Here is a 23321-nt window from a genome sequence, read left to right as displayed (position 1 = left end):
AATTGAAACACAGCCTTTTTGGAGCCTTTTTCTGCGAGATTGCGGAAGAAGCTCTAATCTGTTCAAAATGGTTTCTATTCTTTATGCTTCCTTGGCCACCCACCCGCAAGGAGGGCGACTCTGCCTCGCTCATGTGACTAGATGGTCTTAACTGATCACAACTAGATGTATACCAAGGGAGTCACGGAGAAGAAGATGCCGAGCCAGGAGGAAAGGTCACAGCGACACAATGGCCTAGCTCAAGTCACCGATCTAAATGGCTTAATCTAAAATTTACAAAACAATATTTAAAGGCAAAACACAATATTTAGAAGCAAGTAAATACGTCTAAAAGAATTTTAATTCAGCTCTATTTGCATCTTATTTCATTTGCACGCAGCATAACAGCCAAATGCTGATACACCATGTTTGCTTTGAACTCTGGGCTCCACCAATCCACCGAGTCTGCTGACCTTAGAAACCTCCTGGGTTTGTATTCCATGACTGCTCCTTTCATGTATTCGGGACCGAAGCCATTCAGTGGTAGGAGGACAAGCGCAAGAAAAAAAAATGCATGAATGCATGGATTACATTTGGGGCTTTTATGCGCTTAGGTTTATTGGACATTTTGCATGAGCATGATTACGTTCAGTTCTACTCAAAGGGCTTTGTCTCCATCTCGCATATCCAGTTGTACAGATGGTCCTGGCAGTTTCCATTGTACCATGTTTTTGTGGCGTCGGTAAAGTAAATAAAAGCTGCACAGTCCCCAGTCTGAAGTCCAATGGTGGTGGGCTGGTTATTCCTCCAGTACCTTCAGTAAATCAAGTCAAATAACATACAAAATTGGATTGTTGTATTGAATAAATGTGTTAGAAGTCAGCAAGGTGCACACCCTGTTTCAATGGCAGTCGTGTTGTTTATCCATGTCCATTTTCCCCGTGACTCGGTGTCTCGTAGACCCATCCAGAATCCATTCTGCCACCACAAACCTGAACTGGAGCTCGCTTTTGGAATATTATCACTTATAAGTATCTGGAAGAAAGAAAACCAAAGTTGAACGGAACTATACAAGTACAAGCTGTTTATAAAATCAAGAAAACAGCAACTCGTTGTTGAGGAGATCCAATTCTGCACCCTGACTACTGCTGAGGTGCCCTTAAGCACCCCCCCCCCCCACACACACACACACAACTTTATAGCTCAGTCAACATTTATAATCTATCATAACCAGAGGTTTCTTGCAAGCATGGATACTGTGTGTGTGGTTTGCTTCTCTGTGTGTGACAAAAAATATACGAGCAGAGTAAATATAAATTCCGCTTGAGGAATTGTAATTGGGGGTGGCCTGGTAGTCGAGTGGATAGCACGTCGACTTCACAGTGCAGAGGTACCAGGTTCAATTCCAGCTCCGGCCTCACTGTGTGGAGTTTGCATGTTCTCCCCGTGCCTGCGTGGGTTTTCTCCGGGTATTCTGGTTTCCACATTCCAAAAACATGCATGGCAGGCTGATTAAACACTCCAAATTGTCCCTAGGTGTGAGTGTGGATGGTTGTTCATCTCTGTGTGCCGTGCGATTGGCTGGCAACCGGTTCAGGATGCCCCCCGCCTACTGCCCGAAGATAGCTGGGACAGGCTCTCGCACCCCCCGCGGCCCTAGTGAGGATAAAGCGGTTCAGAAAATGGATGGATGGATTGTAATTGTTTGTCACTGATGGTGTGAATGTGGGAGTGAATGGTTGTCCGTCTGAATGTGCCATATAGTCCTGACAGGTGACTAGTCCATGATGTAGTTCATCAATCAATGTGATCATTTGAAAATTTGAACACTGACAGAGATTTATTTTTCAAAAAATGTAAAAATAAACTTCTTCTCATGTTAAAAATGAAATATTGTCTTTGGACCTGTTCCTGCAGGTTCTTGATCACGAGAAGGTCCCCGCCTCGCCCAATGCAGTCTGCTCTGCTGTCTTGCCAGTTTTTTTTGGCGTTGGGCTCAGGGAGGGAAAAATAATAGCAGGTTGATTTAAGAAGGGTCCATCCTGATGGACATCTACCACAGTTTTGCTCTGTTGCAACAATCCCAAAATGATGATTATTTAATACAGCGATTCCAAGATTGACTGCACCACGATCTCAGACTTACCAGTAATAGCTTTTGTCGCCTCTAACTGAGCCTTTTCTTTTTGAAGTATTTCAATTTGGCTGCGAAAGGTGTCACCCAGTCTCGTCTGCTGTTTCAGTTGCAGTTTCAGCTGAACCTGGCTCGTCTTCTCTCTGACTAATGCTTCCTTCGCATCTTTCCACGCTTTGATGATGTTACTGTGGTTGCGAAGATAATTACGCTCGATGATGAGGGACGAGACAGCCGAATGGGGAGTCAGAAGGTGATCTTCATTGGCGTTGGCACCTGAGGCTCAAAAACACACACATGTAATGAAATCGTCCAAGATCAGCTTTTTGATGGTGAACCATGGTTCTCAAAAGACAAATACATCAGATTTTGAATTTTAATGAGGTTTATATTTAGGTTCCTAAAGAGTTTTGAATCATCCTAACTTTAGTTATAACCACTCACCAGCCACCAGATTATACAGATCTGTAACCATTATGAGATCCAAAACAGAAGTTGTACTAAAAGGTAATATGCTTTTGAAAAGGTGATAATACTTGGATACCACCAGGAAAGTATTCGTTCACCAATGCTGTGTCTTTATTATGATAGATGTTTTGGCTTGTGCCAAGATGATTCTCATTACGCAAATTGCCATCAAATGTTTGTCCATTACAGAGAAGTTGAAGACATGAGCCTTTACTTAAAACTATACAAGTTAGATTTGAATCCATTTATCTTGGACACATACACTCATTTTGGCTCCTCATTGTCTGACAATCCACCTGCTGCATTGAGCGCTGTTTTACTCACAGTAAATGGTGAGGACAACAGCAGCTATGAGTAGAACAGCATTGAGCAGGCCCAGAAGCAGAAGAGTCACCTTGTGCTGTGGAATCCAAGATCCAGCTCCTGCTATAAACATACCTTGATAATGTTTTGCTGGGTTAAAGATTCCTGCAAAATGTTCAAAAATCCCCCAAACATCTTGAGAGTTCCTCAAACAATGACCACACACAAGTGCGTTACCATACAGCTACACTGATAGACAAAGTGGACCTCAAAGTTAGTCATTAAGTGCAGCACAAGAAAATGTTAAAATCTCAAAGTATACCTTGTTGAAATTTCTGAGAGGGCGAATGCCGATGTGTGTGAAATTCTTCCAAAGCCTCTTGCTCCTCTGAAGTTTCCGCACCTTGGTCTGGCTGCGACTGAATGTTCTCCATTGTACTTTTGTGCTAGTGGTGCATATTGATCTGGTCAACTGGTGATAAGATTTGTTTGTGTGTGGGTGTGTTTTGCCATGAGTTGCATTAAAGCAACAGTAAGAAACTTTTTTTGTTTTTTTTTGCTGCTGTTAGCATTATGGAAACGGCTAACTGGGGGCCCATACCCACGCTCAGAGTGGCCCTTGATTAATTTTTGAAATTAAAAACATTTTCAGTACTGTAGTAGAACTGTTTTGTCATAACAGTGTTCACCACTAGATGGACGACATCAACCAAGCGCGCTTCCAAATCCAAGAGTGTACTTAGGCCATCAGAGAAGTGACAATGGTTCGTGGCCCGAAGCCAGAATGAAATTTGGTCTATAAAAATTGTGTCTATCAGCCATGAAAGATTTCAACCAAGTCAAGCCGCCACTACAACACTGATCTCAAAAGTACACGAAGAACACTTTTTTTTTCTTCACAAGAACCGTTAACAATTCGTTTGAAGTGCATGGGAAGTTACTCAAAATGGGTCGTGTATGGTGGCACCCGTGATGATGCAGAAGGGATGCATTGTGGACAGTCTTTATTGCCCTATACTGCACTGTGTTCACATAATGAACAGCTTTTTCATTTGGGGGTGTTGAATTACATGTGGGGCAAACATACAGTCGTAAAATATGTATTGTGAGTTGATTTTTGTGAAAACAGAATGTCAATTTTTATGCAGGAGAGCAAGGGAATAACATAATTGGTTAATTTTTGTTTGCTTCAAAGCCTCTGGAATTAGGGAGTGGGTCTTGCATCTCAGCATTAAAAATACACATACTTTGTCCTTAAAATTACTGTTTTTGTGATACGTCTGGCTAGGAAGTGCGCGGTTCTAAGTGTGCCCCCGTTAGCGCTGATGAAAAAAAAAATGTACGGGTGTGCCCTGCTATTGAAGGCAACCATTCCAGGCTGCACCCCGCCTCTCGCTCAGTAATCTGTGATACGCCACATCTCACTTGTGACCCTAATGAGGGCATGTAATATGGAAAATCACTGAATGATATTTATTGCAATCACCTATTACTTTGTAGTACAGTCTGCACAACAGTTGAGAACATTTCCTCATAGTCATTTTGGTTGCTTAAATGGAAAAAAGGTCTATATCTCTGGAATGTTTTCACATTCAAAATCTAGATTTTTACTGTTCACGGAAATATCCAAGGAGGGTTGGACTGTTTTTTTTCATTGAGGATTACGTGGGGATTTTTCACAAATCCATTTACCACTGTTTATACAGCCAATGCTAATCCAAGCAGTGAAGACATTTTCTGTGCTATATAAAGCTGCACAGTCCTGATGAACATCATCACTTGATTCTCCATCGGCCCAGTACCTAAGACAAATGATAAACACACAGCAGCTTCAGAACGGTACATAACTTTGCCTCGTAAATATCTGAATGGATGATGAAGCATCACATATGTTGATTATTTTATGTAAAAATAATCAACCCATCCATTATGTATAACTGCAAATCCTGTTCAGGTTTGCAGGGCCCTAGACCCCATCCCAGCTGACAACAGGCAAATGGTTGGTCAAGTCAGGGTATAGTAACATGCTACATTTGCTCCGCTGCAGTTACTCAAAGTACCTATGGGATAAATTTTAATGCAACATGCTTTTTATTTTGATTTGAGTGTTTATGTCGTCCAGCGTAGCAACCTGTGACGTTTGACTCAATTTCACCTATCACCAGGTGACATGACTGCAAAGGGCTTTAAGTCAAGGCCGAGGTGCGTTGTCAATGCATGTACACATTTATAAAAGGGTGGTTTGCGCCAATGTGGGCGTGAACACAGTTGACTCCATGACAATCAAAGCAGCTCCACATTGACTTTAAATGTGGCGCTCTCCCATTTCGCATGAAAACATCTCTGTGCAGAAAAGGAAACAACAATCCATCACTGTTTTTTTTTTGTTTGTTTTTTTTGCTGGTGTGGTACCAGACATCATTTAGCAGATACAATCATAAACCACATCATGAGCTGCTGGCGTCTTAAATACATCTGTGGACTTCGTGTATCCGTTAAACTGAAGTACCATTGTCGTCGCTTACCCTTCAATCAGGTCTCTTCCATCCGTCCATCTCCAAAGTTCTTCATTGTGAAAATACAATCCAATCCAAAAGTTGTAGGAATTCACTGATAAATCTGCGTGCCCTCTCAGGTAATTTATCGTTGCAATCTGACAAAATATTCATGTTACATAATTATTATCATAACATATTGTAGTATTTGTTTGCATACAATGAATGAGAAGCAGGTTGTGCTCATGCCACCTCTTCCTCTTTGCTGTCGATGGCTATAAGATCAGCTCCGTACATCTGACAGAAATCGCGAGCATTTTGCCACGATTTTTGCCCATCGGTTCGAGACAAGGCGAAGTAGTAGCACACGGAGTTAATCAAAATCCATCCAACTGGACAATAACTGCAGCCATCCGCTGTTGACAGAACGGTTCAGTGACAGGTGAAACAAACCACAACAAAACGGTCTTTTGACAATATACTGTGAAACTGGTCTCACCAATGACTGGTAAGTAAGATTTTAGATACGTGACGTCCTTCATTATTTTATCGAGTTGTACTTCGTAGTCTTTAGTCCTTCTTTTGTGGTGTTCAAACTCCCAGTTGCTCTCTGTTTGTCTTCTCGTTTCACCGTCTAGCTGCTTGTTGGCATCGCTCATGTTTCTGACGGCAGACTTGTAGGATTCCTGGAGTTTGATCAGCTCCATCTCAATAAGTTCTGCGTCATCAACATACCGGTGAGTATAATGACGCATGATATCTGTAAGGACAACCAAAATAAGTTTGGGTGTTTCGTTTGCGTTTATTTGTTTGTTTTCCCATTTGCAGTAGAACTGTGACGGGGCAGAATACAGCATAAGGACACATCACTGTGATTTGTTGTGTAGCTTTTTGTTTCTCTTCATACAGCCGTCCATTCATAGCATTTATTGATCTCCAGAGACAGACAATCGTTCACATCCACACTGTTACTCTGAGGGAAGTGAAACCATGCTGCCTCGATGCCTGTACAGATGTCAGGCAAGTACACTTCAACATCAGTGACTATTGTTTTGCTTATACTGTATGTTTTGCTTATACAGTCAATATATCCAAAGGTTATCTAGAACATCCTATTCATGTTATAATAATAGTCATATGACACAAACCATTATCAAGTTACTTACTTTGGATGAGCAGGAGAATATCAACAATCAGTAAAACGGCAGCAAGTATCGCCAGGCTCGCAATCGCTGCTTTGTAAAGTATCACACGGGATGCTGAAATGACAGATGTGAAATTAGCATTCAAATTGTGTGTCTTTCAGTTTTTATTTTGTGATTTTATTCCATAAAGTTGTTTCAGCTGACCTGGCAAAAACGTAACAAACTTCTCACTCAAGAATGTGTTCCTCTATTAAAATTACCCATACAGTACCTTGTTGCCCTTTTTTTCTCGCAGGTTCCATGCCATCCTCATTTTGAGAAAGCAGCGTGTTGAATCCGCTGTTTGAATCCAAATCAGTCATTTCTCTCCTTTGCTTCCGTCAGATTTGCTGTGAATTTCTCTGTGCCTAACTATTTATGCCACCCCGATCATACAATTGTCGTCCATTACTCAACTCACCAATATTCAGCGAATAAATTGGGAAATGAGAAGCAATTGCCACTCAAGAATCAGCCAGTGGAAAAGAGAAGAGAAAGTATTGAAATAGGGAAGAAAATACTTCCCTTTGAGGATACAGTTTCAGGCAAACCTTGTGATTTTGAATTCAGACAAATACATGGCTCTTTTCTGTCACTATATATAAATGACCCTTTTCAAGCTATTTATCAATATTAGCCGAGCGGAGGAAAAGGTCAGGTCTCACCTGCTGCTTTCAGACTCACCAACTGCCACAGGAAAACTGTGAACCCTGAACACAAAACAGGACAAGCATTATGAGAGATATAATTTAATTTTTAAAAAAGTACGTTCATGTTCACGTTCAAGTTTGACTATAACCAGGCTGCAAGGGAGTGCCTCCCCATTTTTCTTAAGTGCAATATACAAACATGAATAGACATATCTTTTCCCCCCTGTGACGCAACTGGCATCCAGCAAAGATATGTTTTGTCTGTTTTGTAATCCCATGATATCAGAGAGGACCAAGAGGAAGCAGGAGCACGGTGACCTTTTTTGTCTTCACATTAGAGTATAGTTCATATGCTGCTGCAATAGAATGCATACATTTTGTAAGTGCAAAGAAATGTTTTTCTAACAACAACACTGTTCTTAATGTCCCCTGCACGACTGTATGCTGGTATATTTTATTCATATGTATATAGTTGTTACTGCACTGCTAATATTGCAGTATTAATTTTCAAACGCATCTGCTAGTGTTGGGCGGCTCGGTGACTGAGTGGTTCGCGCGTCGACTCCACATTGCAGAGGTACCGGGTTCAATTCCAGCTCCGGCCTTCCTGTGTGGAATTTGCATGTTCTCCACGTGCCTGCATGGGTTTTCTCCGGGTACTCCGGTTGCCTCCCACATTCCAAAAACATGCGTGGCAGGCTGATTGAACAATCAAAATTGTCCCTAGGTGTGAGTGCGAGCGTGGATGGTTGTTCGTCTATGTGTGCCCTGCGATTGTCTGCCAACCGGTTCAGGGTGTCCCTTGCCTACTGCCCAAAGATGGCTGGGATTGGCTCCAGCACCCCCTGCGGCCCTTGTGAGGATAAGCGGATCGGAAAATGGATGAACGGACCTGCTAGTGTTGTTGATCTGTGTCGTCATCAAATACAATGCAGTCGCCATCATATCATATGTGTTGTATAGTATTTTGTTTATATATGATTTATGTTGGGCGGAACTACGGTTAACACATCTGCCTCACAGTGCAGAGGTGCAGGATTTGATTCCGGCTCTGGCCTTCCTGTGTGGACTTTGCACGTGTCTCCCCCTTGTGTCGGCGTGGGCTTTTTCCGGGTACTCAGGTTTCCTCCCACGTTCCAAAAACATGCGTCATAGGTTGGTTCAACACTTTAAATTGTCCCTAGTTGCGATTGTAAGTGCGACAGGTTGTTTGTCCCTGTGTGCCCTTGATTGGTTGGCAAGCAGTTCAGGGTGTACCTCACCTTCTGCCCAAATACAGCTGTGATAGGCTTCAGCACACCCACAACCCTTGTGAGGATAAAGTGATTCAAATGATGGATGGATGGATGGATGCAATGCTGGTTTAGCTATTCCACCCAGTTTGGCTTACTTTTGACCCAGCAGTTTTAAGAGGGCTGGCTTCATTTATTGTCAATTGGAATTTATTTTGTTCATCTTTTATTTCAGATCAAGACTGTGATTTGTTTGAGATTTGATTTTGACTGGGCTAAAATGGTACGTCGGCATGCCAATATTTCAAAGTTCAACAGATTTTCCAAAATGTGAACCATGTACTCATCTCCATCTCCAGTGCATCTCATTGTTGTATGTTAATGTAAAAGCAGTCAAATCAATCTGCAACAATATAAAAAAAATATCAAAAATCATGAGAAATAATGTGCTGTTTTTTTTTAAATTCATATAAAGATCACCGTGTTTTGTGCAGTCTATTTAGGTGCCATTTCACATATCCAGTGTAAATATGAGTTGCAATTCGCACTGAAGCGAGTCTCCCAGGGTTTAGCTGACGAATAGAGAGTAGCCCCACATTTCTTGTCCTGGTGGTAGCTGTTGGGTTCTCCAGTGATCCAGTACCTTAAGGAAATACACATCGGGACATCATTAAAGTCCCGAAAATATTCAATCAGTAAAAGCACAAAGATTGAATTTGTCACCTTTGTTCTGATTCTGTGGCATTGTTAACCCAAACCCAGGTACCCTCCTGTTTCATGTCCGTGACACCGATCCACAGACTATGTTCCCTGAATTGGTAGCCTCCACTCAGGGATTCACTGATATGACTCACATATGACTATGGAGGCAAAAAAGAGGAGAAACTGTGGCATTTGAAGACAATTTAAACACAGTATGCAATATATCTTAATCTGGTTATTTGGGGGATAGTTTCCCACATTTGTGTTTCTGCCCCACCTGCTCGCCTGGGTGATCTATCACAATCAGATCTGTTCCACGATTGACACAGTCAGCTCGGCTGCCCATCCAGGTCTCTTTGCGCTCAGATGAATTAGTAAAAGAGAAGTAATAGCAGGATGAATTGAAATAGGTCCAGCCTTTGTTACACTTGTCACAGGTCCACTCTAGAGGACACAAACACATTTCGTTAGACATAGTAGTTCAAAACAAAACACTGAATCATTTGTCATGCTGTAATACCCAAAGATGACATGTTGGCCTGCAGGATTTTCCTCTCTCTGCGCAGACTCTCGAGCTGACTCTGATAGGCGTCATTAATGGCCTTCTGCTCGGTGACTTTCACTTTCAGTTTTTCATGATTTCTGGTCACTCTCTTTAACGCATTCACGGCCTCTTGCACTGCCTCCATGGCATCGCTGTGGTTGCCGAAGAGATGGTCCAGCTCAGTAATAAGATGTGCTGCAGCTGGTTGGGAATTTGCGTGGGAGCGTTGTGTGACTGAGCCATCTTTAAGGAAAAACAGAGTGCAGGAATAAGCAGAGTAGATATTCTACGACAGTACTCACAAAAAGTATGACATATATGGCAGAAGGAGTGGCCATATAAAAGAGAAACTTTTGAAAAGAACTGCGTATCATAAACTACTCTGTACTTTTAGTTGAACACTTGGTGTTCCTTATATTGAGTGGCTAGCTGTTACCAAAAGCAGAGCACTTTTTTCTGTTAGACAATGCTATGGCCTGACTGAATGAAGCTCCTCCCCTCAGTTCAGCATGGTTTCTTTGCCCCAATATGCTACAAGATGATGCAAAAGCAATATTAGACATGTCTGTAGCCTGAGAAAAAAAAAACAGCAACAAGCTTTCCACTTGCATATACTATGACTTCATCAGGCATCATCAGTGAGTCATGGTCCTGAATAGTTTTATCACACTGTGATTAGCTTCTTTTTACACTTGTTTAGGAAGCTCAAACAGTTGCTGCACTCACGACCGATTCCAAAAACAACGGCAACGATGAGCAGAATGACATCCAGTAGTCCGAGATATAATATGGCCATGCGGTGACATCCATCTGCACCTGTGAAAATGTCGATCAACGATTAAAAAAATAATAATAATAAATTAACAAATTACTGCCACAGCTTGTTCTCTATTTTTTCAGTACTGGACTGCAGTGGTTCTCAAACTGGGGCCCAAGACTTACAGCTAGTGCTGCGCAAAAATTATTTGCATGCTTGCAACTTGCTTGCTTTGTTGTGCTAACTAATATTGTTGGCATAAATATCAATAATTTATATGTTAAAGTTGTTCCAACTTAAAATACAGTTTAAGTTGTGCATCTGTATAAATTGGCTTTCCCACATTTTCAACAAACAAATGAGCTTTTACAGAAATAATTATCCCTTGCATCGTTCTCCAACTTGGAGATAAAAGTAAAAAAGAAATCCGCAAAGGTGGTCCTTTGCGGATTTCTTTTTTTACAGCACTGTAAAAACACAACTTATATTTTGGGGGGCTTGAACTATTTTGTTGTTAAAAATTCATCAAAGTTTGTTGCCTTGAAGTTTTGAGTTCACAGAACTTTTTTTTTTGCTGTGGAAAGTTGAGAAGAATCATCTGTTTGAATAGTAAATTTAAGCGACTACTACCTCGACATATTCTTCTACTACTTCCTAAAAGCAACAGTGGAGAAAATACTGCACTGTACCTTGCCCAAACAAGTCACAGCGAGAGTGAGAGTCTCTGCCGCGGTTGAAGAAAACTTGAGATGACTTTGGCACAAAAGATACACTGCGCTCAGTAGCTTTCGGCTGATCCTTCATTGCTGCAGGAACTGCGTACTAATGTGTTAGTTCCCTGTTTTACTGAAAAAGACTTACCCTCAGCCTCACTGACAACATGCACTCACATTTCTTTCTGAGGATCACATGCATTAGAGGTGGCTTTCGCATTGAGGATCCATAATAACCGTGAATTACGTGAATATGAAAAGCGCTGTGTTATAGTTTATTAGTATTTCTGTCACAGATGAGTATAATAAAGTTTTAAGAATGAATGACAACTTAATTAAAAGAGAACAGCTGACTGACATGTCACATGTATACAGTAGTGCATCCATTTTTTTTTGGTCGATTGTGAAAAAATTATGAACAATGTGAAACAATGCCCGAAGGTATGCTTGATGTTTATGAAGCAAAATAAATGTGCTTTTCAAGTCTTTCCTTGGACATTTGATGTTGATGTTTTTAGAATTATCTTTAAGCAAAAAGTTCAAAGACTGGACTTGAAAATTCAATGGATGGTCTGCAAAACCATGACACCTCTGATCTTTGAATCTCACTTTAATGGCAACTTTAATTACAATTAAAAGATGATGATGCTTTTGGTTACACTTTTGCCTCAAGGGATAATTAAAGGCATTTTTTTCTGAAGATGTTTGCCATAAAGTGAAATTTTTGAGGCATACAGTATATCGAGAGAATTATATGGGATTAGCCGAGTATTTTTTCATATTATTGTGTAATTCAAATAAATAGCAGACATCAGCAAATATAATATACACAAGATTTTAAGACTTGGGCGTCTTACATAACATCTGCACACAAAAATGCAAACGTCAGGATAAATTACGAGAAGCAAAACTGCAGAATTTATATTTTGCCTGATAGAAATGACTTTCAAAAAAACGGTGCCAATCTTCCAGTGTGACAATTTCTGAGTTATTAGTTCGCATCAGCTCCAGCTGTCAATACTCTTTTGGCAGTCATTGATATCCACTTTATGGAAAGCTCTTTGAGAAATTATTCAATATTCTTGATAAACAGGCTACATGTGTGGGACATATGCCTACTCAATGGGTCCAGTCATGTTACTAGTGCAGTCGAGTCATTTACGACTACGTTTTAATTGGGGAGTTGCCAAGCGTGACCACTGATGCACGTGTCCGTGCATCATTCTTTATCATACCATCCACAGACAGGGTTTAATGAAATAAAATTCACACCTATCCAGAGCAATGCCCATCTGACTAACTAAACAAAAGCAAGTCTTACAAAATCTTTTGCTGAGATTAGTTTTCTTGATAATGCCATTTTTTATGCTGCCCTAAACTATTGCATTCACTAGTCCTATCGTTCACTCGGCATGCACTTGGGTTAATCTGAATGAAACCAAAGAAAACTGTTATTTCAGCCTCTCTGCATAGCGCACACACGCATGCAGGTGCCCAACCATGCACACACACACACGCATATGCAGGCACGCGCGCCACGCTGAGCAACAGCCGGAACGGCCCAACCCTGGAGAACCCAAGAACCCTTTTTTTCTTTGGAAAAATGGCAGCTGAACACCAAAATATGTTTTTTCAAATATTTAATGCTTTAATCCTAATTTAGGATTAGGGCCAAATTTGACCCTTTGGGATTTAAGTGTAGCATTTGAGTATCAGAATTTATAAGGGCCAAATTTGACCATGTGGGTTCTCCAGGGTTAACATGAACAAAACCGAAACACACAAACACACTAATCTTTTTTTGTCCCCCCATTTCCTCCTCGTGGTCGATTTGGGACCAGTCTGCTGGTTTGATGTTATCAGCTGCAAGAATGGTTTGTAGTAAATACATTTTATATTGTTCCATCTAATCTAAACACACACGCACACAGACACGCGCTTTGTTTTCACTCGTACCTAAGTAAATAAGTTAAATCAGTACAACTCTAACTAGACTATTTTTACACAAGTATCGATTTTTCCAGAGGTTGAGTCATTAACTTTTTCGCCTCTGAAAACGGATGCGCTAAATTTTAACTTCCGTTTTTGAGAGTAAAGTTGTGTAGTCGTTTCTTTGCCGAGTGTAATTCGCGTGTCAAACAGTTTTAGATAAGCGTGAGCGTGCGACACATTGCTTTATTTTAGTGTCGTGCACAAAAAACACTGTCACTCTTTAAATGTAGTGGCGTTGTCAGCCACGAGGAACGGAATTCCCGCCTTCACAGGAAATCCGTTTCTCTGACTTGCGTCATAAAATACAGCATACGAAAGTTAAACGCAAGACTTTTATTTTGAAAGTCAGAATTAAGTTGATCGAACTTACAATTGTGTATGTGGTTATTGACGCTTGTACAACTTCAACGCTTTTTTCCCCCTTCTCGGTTGTTTTCCCCTCCAGTATTGTGCATTTTACAAGTTTATTAGCTTCCCGATTGTATTCGCGACACTGAGATTCTTTTAAACTCTCGGACCGTGTGACATGTCTGAATAGTGACGCTTTTAGGAAAGGAAGGGAGTCCTCGAGTTTTCGAGTCAGGCCTATTTGTGTTGCTTTCCCATCAGTGCTAGAGAAATGTCACTGGCCGAGTATGAGAGACATTTCGACTCGCTCAGTTCCGATTTGGTCGGCGGATCTATGCTGAGCGAGCGCTCCGCGTCGGCCACGTTTAATGGCGAAGAGGAGAGGTTGCATTACATTCCCATCCGGATCCTCGGGAGGGGGGCGTTCGGTGAAGCGACGCTGTACAGAAGAACCGAGGTGAGATCATCCAGTCAGTCCACTTTTCTGACTGAGAAACTGTTGACTGGAGAAAAGACACCCAGTCTCGTTGCCAGGCAACAGTCATCACGCTTTTTTTAAAGACCCTATGGGTATTCTTTAAGACCCCCAGTTTTAGGAGGAAACGCCTATAATGCAGCCTTTCAATGTAACTTGGAACAAGAACTCAATTATTGTACTTAAAATATAATTCACATGCCTGTAATGTACTTTTTAAGTCACCTTTATTTCCCAAATCATTTTCGTGGCTTGTTGCGAGAGCCCGACCGATTGATTGACCGGCCAATTTAATCAGCGATATTAGCTCATTTAAAATAAGCAAAAGTCAGACGAGCCCCCCCCCCCCCCCCCTATATGTCTGCAACTCAGGGACCTCCTGTAATGTAAAACAAGTACATACTCTTCCTGCAATTCATATATTTATTGTCCTAAGTATTAAGTGATCAAAAAAATATATTTTTTAATGAATCTACAGGGTCAGTGGCGATTCTGGCCACCACCCAAAAACGGTGATTTGGCTCAAAGCTTTTACAAAGATTGAGCATGGGTTGCCATAATTGCTTTCATGGAGAAGTGAAGAGAGGAGAAGGATGATATAAAGAAATAACAAACTTGATTCAAAGCGAGCATACAACTTAAAATTGTATAAAAAGATATTGTTCGATATAAAAATTGCTCATGGAGACAGCTTTATCTCCAGCTAACTCTCTCTTTGTTTCCCAGGACAACTCCCTGGTTGTATGGAAGGAGGTGGACCTGAACTCACTCTCTGAACGTGAGTGCAGGGATGTCATGAATGAAATTAACATCCTGTCCATCCTAGAGCACAACAACATCATTGCCTACTTTAATCATTTCATGGATAAAAACACTCTGCTCATTGAACTGGAATATTGCAATGGTAAGAGATGTAACTCTGCAGATTTGATTGACACTGAATGTGTCTGGAGGCTAAAAACATTGTCGTCACAGGTGGGAATCTTTATGACAAAATCATCCAACAGAAGGGGAAACTTTTTCATGAGGAGGTAAGAGCAGATTAAATACAAATAATGTCCTCACCCACACGTGCATTTTATCTTCACCCCTTTATTTTCTGCAGGTGGTTATTTGGTACCTGTACCAAATTGCGTCAGCTGTGGCCCACATTCACAAGGCTGGAATTTTACACAGGTGAGATGCTCATGTGACTGCGGCCCCGTCCATCCAAATTCTTTAAGGTTTATCATTACACTTGTTTACCCGCAGGGATATCAAAACTCTCAACATTTTCCTGACTAAGACTGACCTCATCAAGCTTGGTGATTATGGTCTTGCAAAGAAACTCGGCTCAGAGTTTTCAATGGCAGAAACGGTACATGTTCATTTGTATCACAATGGAGTTAGAGTTGTTTGAGGTCGCATGTTGAATTGAAGTGTGGAGCTTCATTTAGACCACAGTAGTATATTGCCACCATATTGTGACATCTTTGTGCCAAGGAACTAACTTGAACTGGGTTGGCTCGTTTCATTAAATAAAAGCAACCCTTTGCTGCTGTCTGGTAGGATCTGTCGAAAGGGGTGGAATTCTTGCACAAAGCCCAATGGGCTTCATTCCACTTTTTTGTAGTTACTTTTTTTGCATGTTATGATAATTTTTCCAGTTTAAAATCTAATTGAAGGTCTTACATTTCACATTTTCTGGGATTTGTACCTTGTTCCAGCAATTCCTTGTAAAAGGACCTGGAGCACGAAAAATATTTGCAGTGCGGTAGGTAATAAGATTAATGATGATTGGTCAATTTAAGTGAGTCAGCTGGATCACAGAAGAAGTAAATTCTTAAGTTAAGGTGCCACAGTATACAACATATGCTATGTATGGACGTTGAGATTTATTATAAGGTAACTTTTGTAATTATGGACTTGACATGTTTAGGTGATGCCCCTTTTTTTGGCCCATTTAATTAATTATGCTGATCTCTCAGCAGGAAGTAGTTAGGCTTACACGCTGCTGTCAAACCTCAACCACACATGAGCAGGCACGTAAGCAGAGATTTCATCATGATGGGCCGTGCTAACTGTGCTTTGCCCCCGAGATGAGGTTTAGGGCTTCGGTGCCTTGTGTGACTTCTGTGTAATTCTAATATATTTATTCTTTTTTTTTTTACGTCCAGTGCGTGGGAACTCCATATTATATGTCACCTGAATTGTGCCAGGGAGCAAAGTACAACTTCAAATCTGATATCTGGGCCATGGGCTGTGTGCTTTTTGAAGTCTTAACTCTGACACGAACATTTGATGCAACGGTAGGTCTCACATTTATTTAAATGCTTTACCAATATCAACGGATATAGTTTTTGACAAGATGCATTTTGTGTCTTTGCAGAATGCTCTGAACTTGTGTGTAAAAATAGTCCAGGGAAACTGGACCATGGATGTGAACCGTGATGTTTATGGAGCTGGATTGATCAAGCTGGTCTATGAGTGTCTCAATCAAGTGAGTGGTTTGCTGAAAAAATGTATTAGCTGTGCAAAAAGTCTGCATCTTTGTTGGATGTTACAAATTATATTTTGTGATCATTTTCTGTGGCAGGATCCTGCAAAGAGACCAACAGCCGAGCAGATTCTAGACCAGCCAATCCTCTCTTGTTGCCGACAGTAAGTGAGAGTGATATTTTATGTAAAAAAAATATGGTGCCTTGAAAAATCGTTGCTCTCTTCTCAAATTCATAGCTTTTTGAATAGTTTCCCCACTTTAAGTGTAAATATTAAACAAAAATAACCCAAACCAACATAAAATGCCGTTTTTAAACTGTGATTTAAAATTTTTTAAGAGAAATAAATCTATTCATACCTGGCCCTGTGTGGAAAAAGGACATTTCCCCCCTTGTTAAATCATTAATTTACAGTGCTTATCACATTTTTCAGTTCATTTTCACTGACCACAGCCAAGCCCGATTACCTTCAGACCTGTTTAAACAAGAAATCACCTAAATAGAACCTCTTTGTCTATATGTGTGGCAAAATGAAGTTAGCCAAAATATCTCAACAAGCTGAAAGAAAATGCCACAAATTCAGGAACACTTCAGAAAGAAAATTCTGAACATCTACCAGTCTGGAAAGCACTTCAGAAAAAGAACATTATACCAGCAGTTAATCACGGTAGTCCTAGTGTGATGTTTTGGGGCTACTCTGCTATTTCAGAACCTGGATGACTTGTTGTGATTTATGGATTTGTGAATTCTGCTCTTTATAGACATTTCTGAGGGAGAATGTTAGGCCATCCGTTTAGGAACTTAAGATGAAGCACACGTTGGTTCTTCAACAGGACAGCAACTCTAAAACAACACTAGCAAGTCAACTTTTGAATCGATCTTGAAAAAATAATCTTGAATCCCATTGAAATGCTATGGTGTTACCATAAGTGTGCAAGTACTTTTCCACACAGGGCCAGGTAGCTCCGAATATAGATTTTTTATTTTTATTTTTTAACCAAAAGAAATATATTTATCATTTAATAGCTGCACTTTGTTTACTCTTTGTCTAATATTTAACATTTGTTTGATGGTCTTAAACATTACTGGAAAGTGAGGAAACTATTGTGCAAAAACATAAGAATTTGAGAAGAGAGCAAAGACTTTTCCCAAACACTTTAGATCCACAATAAACATCTGACAAATTTCCTCTCTGGTAGCGAGCTTGCAGAGCGAGTTGCCCTGCTGAATTCAGCAATGAAGAAACCAAAGTAAGCCGATGTTTTCTTCTGTTATCATCGTACTATCATCTTACCAAATTTCGTCCGATTGATTGTTCTCTGTCGATAGGCTGAGTGCAGGGACCGAGACCCCTGTTGCTGTGGTGACCACACGCTCAAGGGAAGTGTATTTCTGGGGTGGAGGCAAATTCACGCCCCAGAAACTGGACACTTTTAAAGGAGGCAGCAGTGCCCAACATGTGTGCGCTGGAGAGAGTCACTTTGCAGTGGTGACGGTGGAAAAAGAACTCTACACTTGGGCAGTAAGTTTTAAGAATACAGAGAATCCCCATTTATCATTGGAGGAGTTTAGTTGGGGACCTTCTCTACCTCTTCCTCTTGGTCTTAAAATTCATTCGGTGCAAGCCTTTTTGGGACCCTCCTTTACCCGACCTATAGTGGGGCTGTGCAGATGAACTGCAGTGTACAGGGCAATACTGTACACAGCAGATGTACTCATTCGTGTGCAGTCCCTATAAAAAATGTGCTCCTCAGAATGTTCAAGGCGGAGCCAAGATGGTGGGCCAACTGGGGCATGGAGATCAAGCTTCTTATCGTCAGCCCAAAAGGGTTGAGAAACTCCAGGGGAAGGCCATCCGACAGGTGGAGTGTGGTACTGACTTCACAGTCTGCATCACTGGTGAGCCCAACACCCCACCTGTTCAAAAAGGACAAGAAAAATGGACAGTCTTGCTTATATCTACCCGTTTTGTCTTCTGCAGATGAGGACCAAATTTACACGTTTGGCTCAGACTATTACGGCTGCATCGGTGTGGAGGGTGTCATGGGAACGCAGATCCTGGAGCCGGTCCTTCTGGAGTTTTTCGAAGAGCGGCCAGTCCGTCAGGTTTCTTGTGGAGACAACCACGTGGTGGTGCTCACCCACAGTGGAAACGTCTTCTCCTGGGGTTGTGGGGAGTATGGTATGGCTTGGTGATCCCATTACATTTCCACCCAAAATGTTTTTTGTAATTAGTATTTCAACCAGTAGATGGGGACAGAAGCCTATTTGAAACAAAGCACTCATGCTCATTGATGCATTTTCTCTTCAATTTCTTCCATCTGTAGGTCGTCTGGGCTTGGAATGCGAGGATGATTTTTCTTCTCCGATGCAAGTAAGAATTATGCCTGACATGAATATATGCCTGACTGTAATCACTCTTATGACCATTTACAAATGTAATTTTTTCTCTCCTCAGGTGGAGCTTCCGAAAGGCGCCACCATCTCGTCTGTGTCATGTAGCAGTGATGGAACCTTCTACTTGACAGAAACTGGCAAAGTCCTAGCATGTGGGAACAATGAATTCAACAAGCTAGGTCTGAACCAGGAATTCTCTGGTCTCAAAAACCACCCTGGAGAGGTACTGGCTTGCAGACCGGAAAAGTGATCTACAGTTATGATAAATCATGTTACTATATGTATTCCCACAGAACATTGATATCAAGATGAGGTTAGTGCACTTGTATTTTTAATGTATTTGTTTTCCTGTCGCATGTCAGGGTTACCAGGCCATCCCATACATTACAACACTGACTTTAGCAAAACAGCTGTCACGCTTCAAGATCCAGACTATAGCTCCAGGGAGGAACCATACAGCTGCCATTGATGGTACTGCAAGAACAAAATTAAGAACACGAATTTGTATCTAAAAAGTGTAACTTGGGTGTTGAATCCTCATCCTGAAATCAATTTCACAGAACGCGGTCGCCTCTTCACATTCGGGTGTAACAAGTATGGCCAACTAGGTGTCAAAGACTTCAAGAAACACCAAGGTGTGCAAGTCCTGGTTGGACCATTTGGGGGCAAGATTGTCACCAAAGTGTCTTGCGGGGACGGCTACACGATCGCAGCAACTGAGGGTGAGAGCAGATAGAATATGTCCATACACACTCGCATTTTCGTGTGACCGACATGAAGTGTGTGAACAGTTCCCGTTTTGTTTCTTGCAGACAATCAGATTTTTGCATGGGGAAATGCAGGAAATGGGCGACTTGGAATGCCTGCTGACAAGGGATTTGGTTCAGAGGTTTGTCCTGCCATGCCAAGGCCCATCTTTGGCTCACTCCACCATGTGCCAGACCTTTCTTGTCGTGGCTGGCATACCATTATCATCATGGGTGAGTTATTTCATTTGATGGTCTCCATGATGTAATGGCTTTTGTCGCTGCCTGTCTGATAGTTCCTTGTTGTCTCTTTGAAGAAAAAGTGCTCAACTCCAAGACCATTCGCTCGAACAGCAGTGGATTGTCAATTGGTAGTGGTATATAGACAGTATATATTTTTTTTGTATCTTCAGTTCTCTTTAACTTTGCGAGGGAGCAAATATGTATACTTTTTGTTTTGGTGTCGATTGTAGGGATTGGACAGGATGGTTCCATAGCCACTGTGGACCTGGAAATGGAGCCAGGTTCAGAGACAGAGTGTCGGGACGGGGGCCTCGGGGGTACAGTGGAAGTTGATCTTGATGCTTGCAACTTGGAAACGCCAATGATGTCAATGGCAAGCCAGACTGGAGACAGTTCGTGTCCTCTCTGGCTGAGAAAGGTTCGTTTCCAATCTGAAAGTTGCTTCTAATTTTGTGACCCCTCCTGGTTTCTCCCAAGCTCACATACTGGTTACATGCTTATCAGACAAAAATATCTCTTCCTGATTGTGCCCAATCAAGGAGCTTGAGGATGCTGAATTTATCCCAATGCCTAAGGAGTCAGAGCTTCCTCCTGACCAGCTCCCATCTTTCTCAGAGAGCACCACTCTACCATATGATGAGTTGAAGGATCTGAAAGCCGTTGCAGCAGCTGTCAGCAGTGAGCATGACCTATCGGTAATGTTTATCATCCATGTCTTTGACTCTCTTTTTGACCATTCATCATTGTTGAAATTCTGAAGCCTGCAGCGACCTAATCCCATTCAAGGCAACAATGTACAGAGTGGCCTTGAATAAGAATAAGGAATAAGATATCCTTTATTTGTCCCACACTGGGGAAATTTACAGCCTCCAGCAGCAAGAATATAGGCAGAAAGAAGAAAAAACTAACAAACACCGTTCAATGAAGTGCAATATAAATACAAAATGGATAAATCGCAGTGCTATTTACAGTTGTTTTTCACATCATTTAATTATTATTAATATTATTGTTGCTATTTTTATTCAGCAGTTGAAAAGTGACAACATGGAAGGACACATTAATACATAAATCATACACTTATCCAACAGTGTGTACGTTTAGTTGGCTTGGTCTGACTCTTTCCCCTTATTGATTTAAATGAAGTTAACCTCGACATAACTTCACTGGCCACTGTTGACATAGACCTAATATAGAATATTTAAGACCATATTTATTTGCTTAGGTTTTTGCTATCATTTGAATTTACAGCGGGTGTCTTTTTTTAATGTGTTTATGGTGTTTGGACAAACATGGTGTGTGTATGTAAGGAATCAGTCATTTCCATGACATCAAGCTCTCCGTATTTGATTTGCATGTTTTTACTGCTGTAAGGCTTATCAAATTTTGACATGAGAGAAAAAAAAATGAATCACCAGTTGAACCAGCCAAATTATGTGGTTGCGGACTGCCCTGTTGCTGTGTGAAACAATACACCGTTTCCTCAAAGGATGCTAATCAGTCTATGAGTTCCCTCTAAAGCTCCGCCCATCAAGTTGCTTCATAAAGTTCCATTCAGCATTTTGAGACGTCACAATGTCGAGGTGAACTCGGTTGGTTGTCTTCACACAGACTACGCGCATGAGTGATGACAAACTAAACGGCTTCGATGAGGCAGGCATCTACAGCCAAATGGACTCGATCACGTGCTGCAGAGCAAGTAGCGAGGTGGCACAGGTAATGCGCCAGCCGGCAACACAGTGTGTCAACACGGTCGCCTTGATTGTATAACAAATTTCTTTCACAGCTACGTGAGATGGTCACTCAGCAAGAGCTGAGGATTCAGATGCTAGAGAAGCAGGTAAGACTAAAGCCTTTTCTCAGAGCAAAAAGCAGTCGTTACCTTATATTTACCTCACACAGTGCAACAGATTTATGATACAACGCATCTCTTTGACTGACTACTATAGAAAGCCACATTAAAATGTGCAGGTTTACTATATTGGGGTATCTGTGGGGTGGCGGGGTGCCAGAAAGTCAGGAAGTATCTGGTGTGACCACCATAGAATTGATCAGGTTGGTGATTACTTCCCACCACCGTTGTAGGTCAGTGACCAGCAAAAGGACAACGAGAGATTGTTGGCAGCATTCAACCGGTTGTCGCTGCTGGAAGCCAGGTGTGATAATAACGGCAATCACTGCGACGGTCCCGTACCTGAGGATGGGGGTGGAGGACGAGCATCCGGACTCGTACAGCATGGGGGCAAAACTGCAGGGTCCAGCTTGTGAGGCCCGGCCTGCTGATGCCCTTCTCAATGGGAGAAGTGACTAAAGGAATTCATTGGGCTGGTTGATGTGAGAAGAGGAAGCCCACTTGCAGTAGAGATGGCTGCCTCACACACCTTACAAGTGTCTTGTGTTGTTACATGTAGTATTTAACAGAGCACCAAGTTTCCTGCTTATATTATTGCATATGCACAATTGTTCTCGTGCAAATGTGTGCAGGCTTCCTACAGACTGGAATGTTGGCTGGGTTCAACATGAGGCGTCAGACAATCTTAGTGTTATTCCATCCACAATGTGAATATGAAGTCCTTGTTTTACTGGTGATTATTGTTTACTTCCTGTGATGTCACCATAGGGCTTTAGTGCTTGCATGTTGGTTATCATTTAACAGGCTAAACAAAATCTTTTAACACCTTTTCAGTGGAAATGCAGGGCCTTGAATCAGATTGATCAAGTGTGTTTGTTTACAATTAGGCAAAAAAAAAAAACCTCAACCAAATACCACATTACTTTGTGGAAGGAAAATGTGTGGGCCGAGAAAGAAAATGTATGGGTTGTAGAACATGGAACAGGACCTTGGCAGAGGACTGCACTCACTCTCCAGTTCTCTCAATTGCCTGTCAATAAATGCTAAACAGAAGACCCTCTGAATGAAGTCTGAAAGTCACCACTTTCAAGTTTACCAAAGTTGTGTGTCATCAGACTGTCATCTGTTCATGTGGAGACTTCCATCATAAGCTTTTACTAGAATGTTTTGAAATGAATTGCTCAGAAATGTGTGCTATTTGAAACTTAATCTCTTATGCAACTATATGCTTTGAAAATGTGCATGTATTTTTTATATATCATTTGGTGAAACTACTGATAAGGTAGCTGTAGACATTTTCTCTTATTGCCCTTTTTGAGTAGCTTATAGGATGTCATTATTATGGCACAAACACTTGAATGGTTTTAAAATGGGATATTGCTTTTGTTTAGCCATTTGCCACCGTTCGTTTTTCCTTTTTTTTTTTACTTTAGTCAGTTCTGTGTTGTATACACTCACGAGATATTGTTTATCATATATCTGTATTTGCAACATTTGGTCAATAAAACTGTCGAAAGTAAGATGCGTTGTCTTCGCATAATGCAGTGTTTGAAGATGTTCTACACGCAACCTATTTTACGCAATATTTTTGTTTGACAGCTTTAAAAGGTCGCGTGAACAACTGTAGGCTAGA

The 23321-nt window shown here is 41.3% G+C and overlaps 4 protein-coding genes across 9 annotated transcripts; 1 reads left to right on the top strand and 3 right to left on the bottom strand.

The window, feature by feature from the left end:
• Positions 1 to 566: 566 nt before the first annotated feature.
• Positions 567 to 3368, bottom strand: LOC147196221 (macrophage mannose receptor 1-like). Of its 4 annotated transcripts, none has more exons than XM_086126684.1 (6): positions 3207 to 3368; positions 2906 to 3007; positions 2126 to 2389; positions 1885 to 2048; positions 875 to 1014; positions 567 to 793 (listed from the first exon to the last, which is right to left on the bottom strand). In XM_086126684.1, exons 1-6 carry the CDS (start codon positions 3316 to 3318, stop codon positions 634 to 636), a joined length of 942 nt encoding a protein of 313 aa, XP_085982810.1. In that variant the 5' UTR covers positions 3319 to 3368; the 3' UTR covers positions 567 to 633. The 4 variants fall into 4 exon arrangements, with proteins under 4 accessions (XP_085982810.1, XP_085982811.1, XP_085982808.1 ...); XM_086126685.1 differs by having other exon boundaries at positions 2906 to 3004; positions 3207 to 3364; XM_086126682.1 differs by having other exon boundaries at positions 2906 to 3049; positions 3207 to 3362.
• A 974-nt stretch (positions 3369 to 4342) lies between these two features.
• LOC147196220 (uncharacterized) lies at positions 4343 to 7283 on the bottom strand (the record flags this gene model as incomplete). Its single annotated transcript, XM_086126689.1, has 6 exons — positions 4343 to 4686; positions 5410 to 5537; positions 5632 to 5795; positions 5879 to 6139; positions 6546 to 6638; positions 7229 to 7283. Coding segments are annotated over 6 exons (852 nt in total), but the record flags the coding sequence as incomplete, so codon positions are not given.
• LOC147196219 (uncharacterized) lies at positions 6085 to 11294 on the bottom strand. Of its 2 annotated transcripts, XR_015102619.1 has the most exons (9): positions 11138 to 11293; positions 10418 to 10507; positions 9668 to 9934; positions 9425 to 9591; positions 9169 to 9305; positions 8926 to 9088; positions 6796 to 7273; positions 6546 to 6638; positions 6085 to 6139 (listed from the first exon to the last, which is right to left on the bottom strand). XR_015102619.1 is itself a non-coding variant. In XM_086126686.1 (7 exons), exons 1-6 carry the CDS (start codon positions 11250 to 11252, stop codon positions 8941 to 8943), a joined length of 924 nt encoding a protein of 307 aa, XP_085982812.1. In that variant the 5' UTR covers positions 11253 to 11294; the 3' UTR covers positions 7297 to 8848; positions 8926 to 8940. The 2 variants fall into 2 exon arrangements, 1 of the variants encoding a protein (XP_085982812.1); XM_086126686.1 differs by lacking the exons at positions 6085 to 6139; positions 6546 to 6638; positions 6796 to 7273 and adding an exon at positions 7297 to 8848 and having other exon boundaries at positions 11138 to 11294.
• A 2226-nt stretch (positions 11295 to 13520) lies between these two features.
• nek9 (NIMA related kinase 9) lies at positions 13521 to 23208 on the top strand. 2 transcript variants are annotated; one of them, XM_086127947.1, is made up of 23 exons: positions 13521 to 13958; positions 14703 to 14880; positions 14952 to 15007; positions 15082 to 15152; positions 15228 to 15333; positions 16133 to 16264; positions 16345 to 16455; positions 16552 to 16616; positions 17653 to 17703; positions 17783 to 17975; positions 18208 to 18352; positions 18435 to 18635; positions 18781 to 18827; positions 18912 to 19073; positions 19213 to 19321; positions 19411 to 19572; positions 19663 to 19830; positions 19914 to 19967; positions 20070 to 20257; positions 20379 to 20534; positions 21448 to 21552; positions 21623 to 21676; positions 21922 to 23208. In XM_086127947.1, the coding sequence occupies exons 1-23, from the start codon at positions 13773 to 13775 to the stop codon at positions 22102 to 22104; spliced, it is 2883 nt and encodes a 960-aa protein (XP_085984073.1). In that variant the 5' UTR covers positions 13521 to 13772; the 3' UTR covers positions 22105 to 23208. The 2 variants fall into 2 exon arrangements, with proteins under 2 accessions (XP_085984073.1, XP_085984072.1); XM_086127946.1 differs by having other exon boundaries at positions 19914 to 19973.
• Positions 23209 to 23321: the final 113 nt, after the last annotated feature.

Source organism: Hippocampus guttulatus, chromosome 13, assembly GCF_054856545.1.
Source record: "Hippocampus guttulatus isolate MCC_2025c chromosome 13, RoL_Hgut_1.0, whole genome shotgun sequence".
NCBI classification, from domain to species: domain Eukaryota; kingdom Metazoa; phylum Chordata; class Actinopteri; order Syngnathiformes; family Syngnathidae; genus Hippocampus; species Hippocampus guttulatus.
Note: the sequence above shows the minus strand (reverse complement) of the source record. Positions and strands in the feature narration are given on the sequence as shown.

Coding starts and splice junctions, on each gene's coding strand:
- LOC147196221 (XM_086126682.1), bottom strand. CDS start 3,318: ATGGAGAACATTCAGTCGCAGCCAGACCAAGGTGCGGAAACTTCAGAG. Junction 3,050..3,206: donor CTCTCAGAAATTTCAACAAG/GTATACTTTGAG, acceptor AACATTTTGCAG/GAATCTTTAACCCAGCAAAA. Junction 1,015..1,884: donor TCAAGAACCTGCAGGAACAG/GTCCAAAGACAA, acceptor TCTTTCTTCCAG/ATACTTATAAGTGATAATAT.
- LOC147196219 (XM_086126686.1), bottom strand. CDS start 11,252: ATGAAGGATCAGCCGAAAGCTACTGAGCGCAGTGTATCTTTTGTGCCA. Junction 9,306..9,424: donor TAGATCACCCAGGCGAGCAG/GTGGGGCAGAAA, acceptor TTGCCTCCATAG/TCATATGTGAGTCATATCAG. Junction 9,089..9,168: donor GCCACAGAATCAGAACAAAG/GTGACAAATTCA, acceptor TATTTCCTTAAG/GTACTGGATCACTGGAGAAC.
- nek9 (XM_086127946.1), top strand. CDS start 13,773: ATGTCACTGGCCGAGTATGAGAGACATTTCGACTCGCTCAGTTCCGAT. Junction 13,959..14,702: donor CGCTGTACAGAAGAACCGAG/GTGAGATCATCC, acceptor TTTGTTTCCCAG/GACAACTCCCTGGTTGTATG. Junction 17,976..18,207: donor AAGAACTCTACACTTGGGCA/GTAAGTTTTAAG, acceptor TGTGCTCCTCAG/AATGTTCAAGGCGGAGCCAA.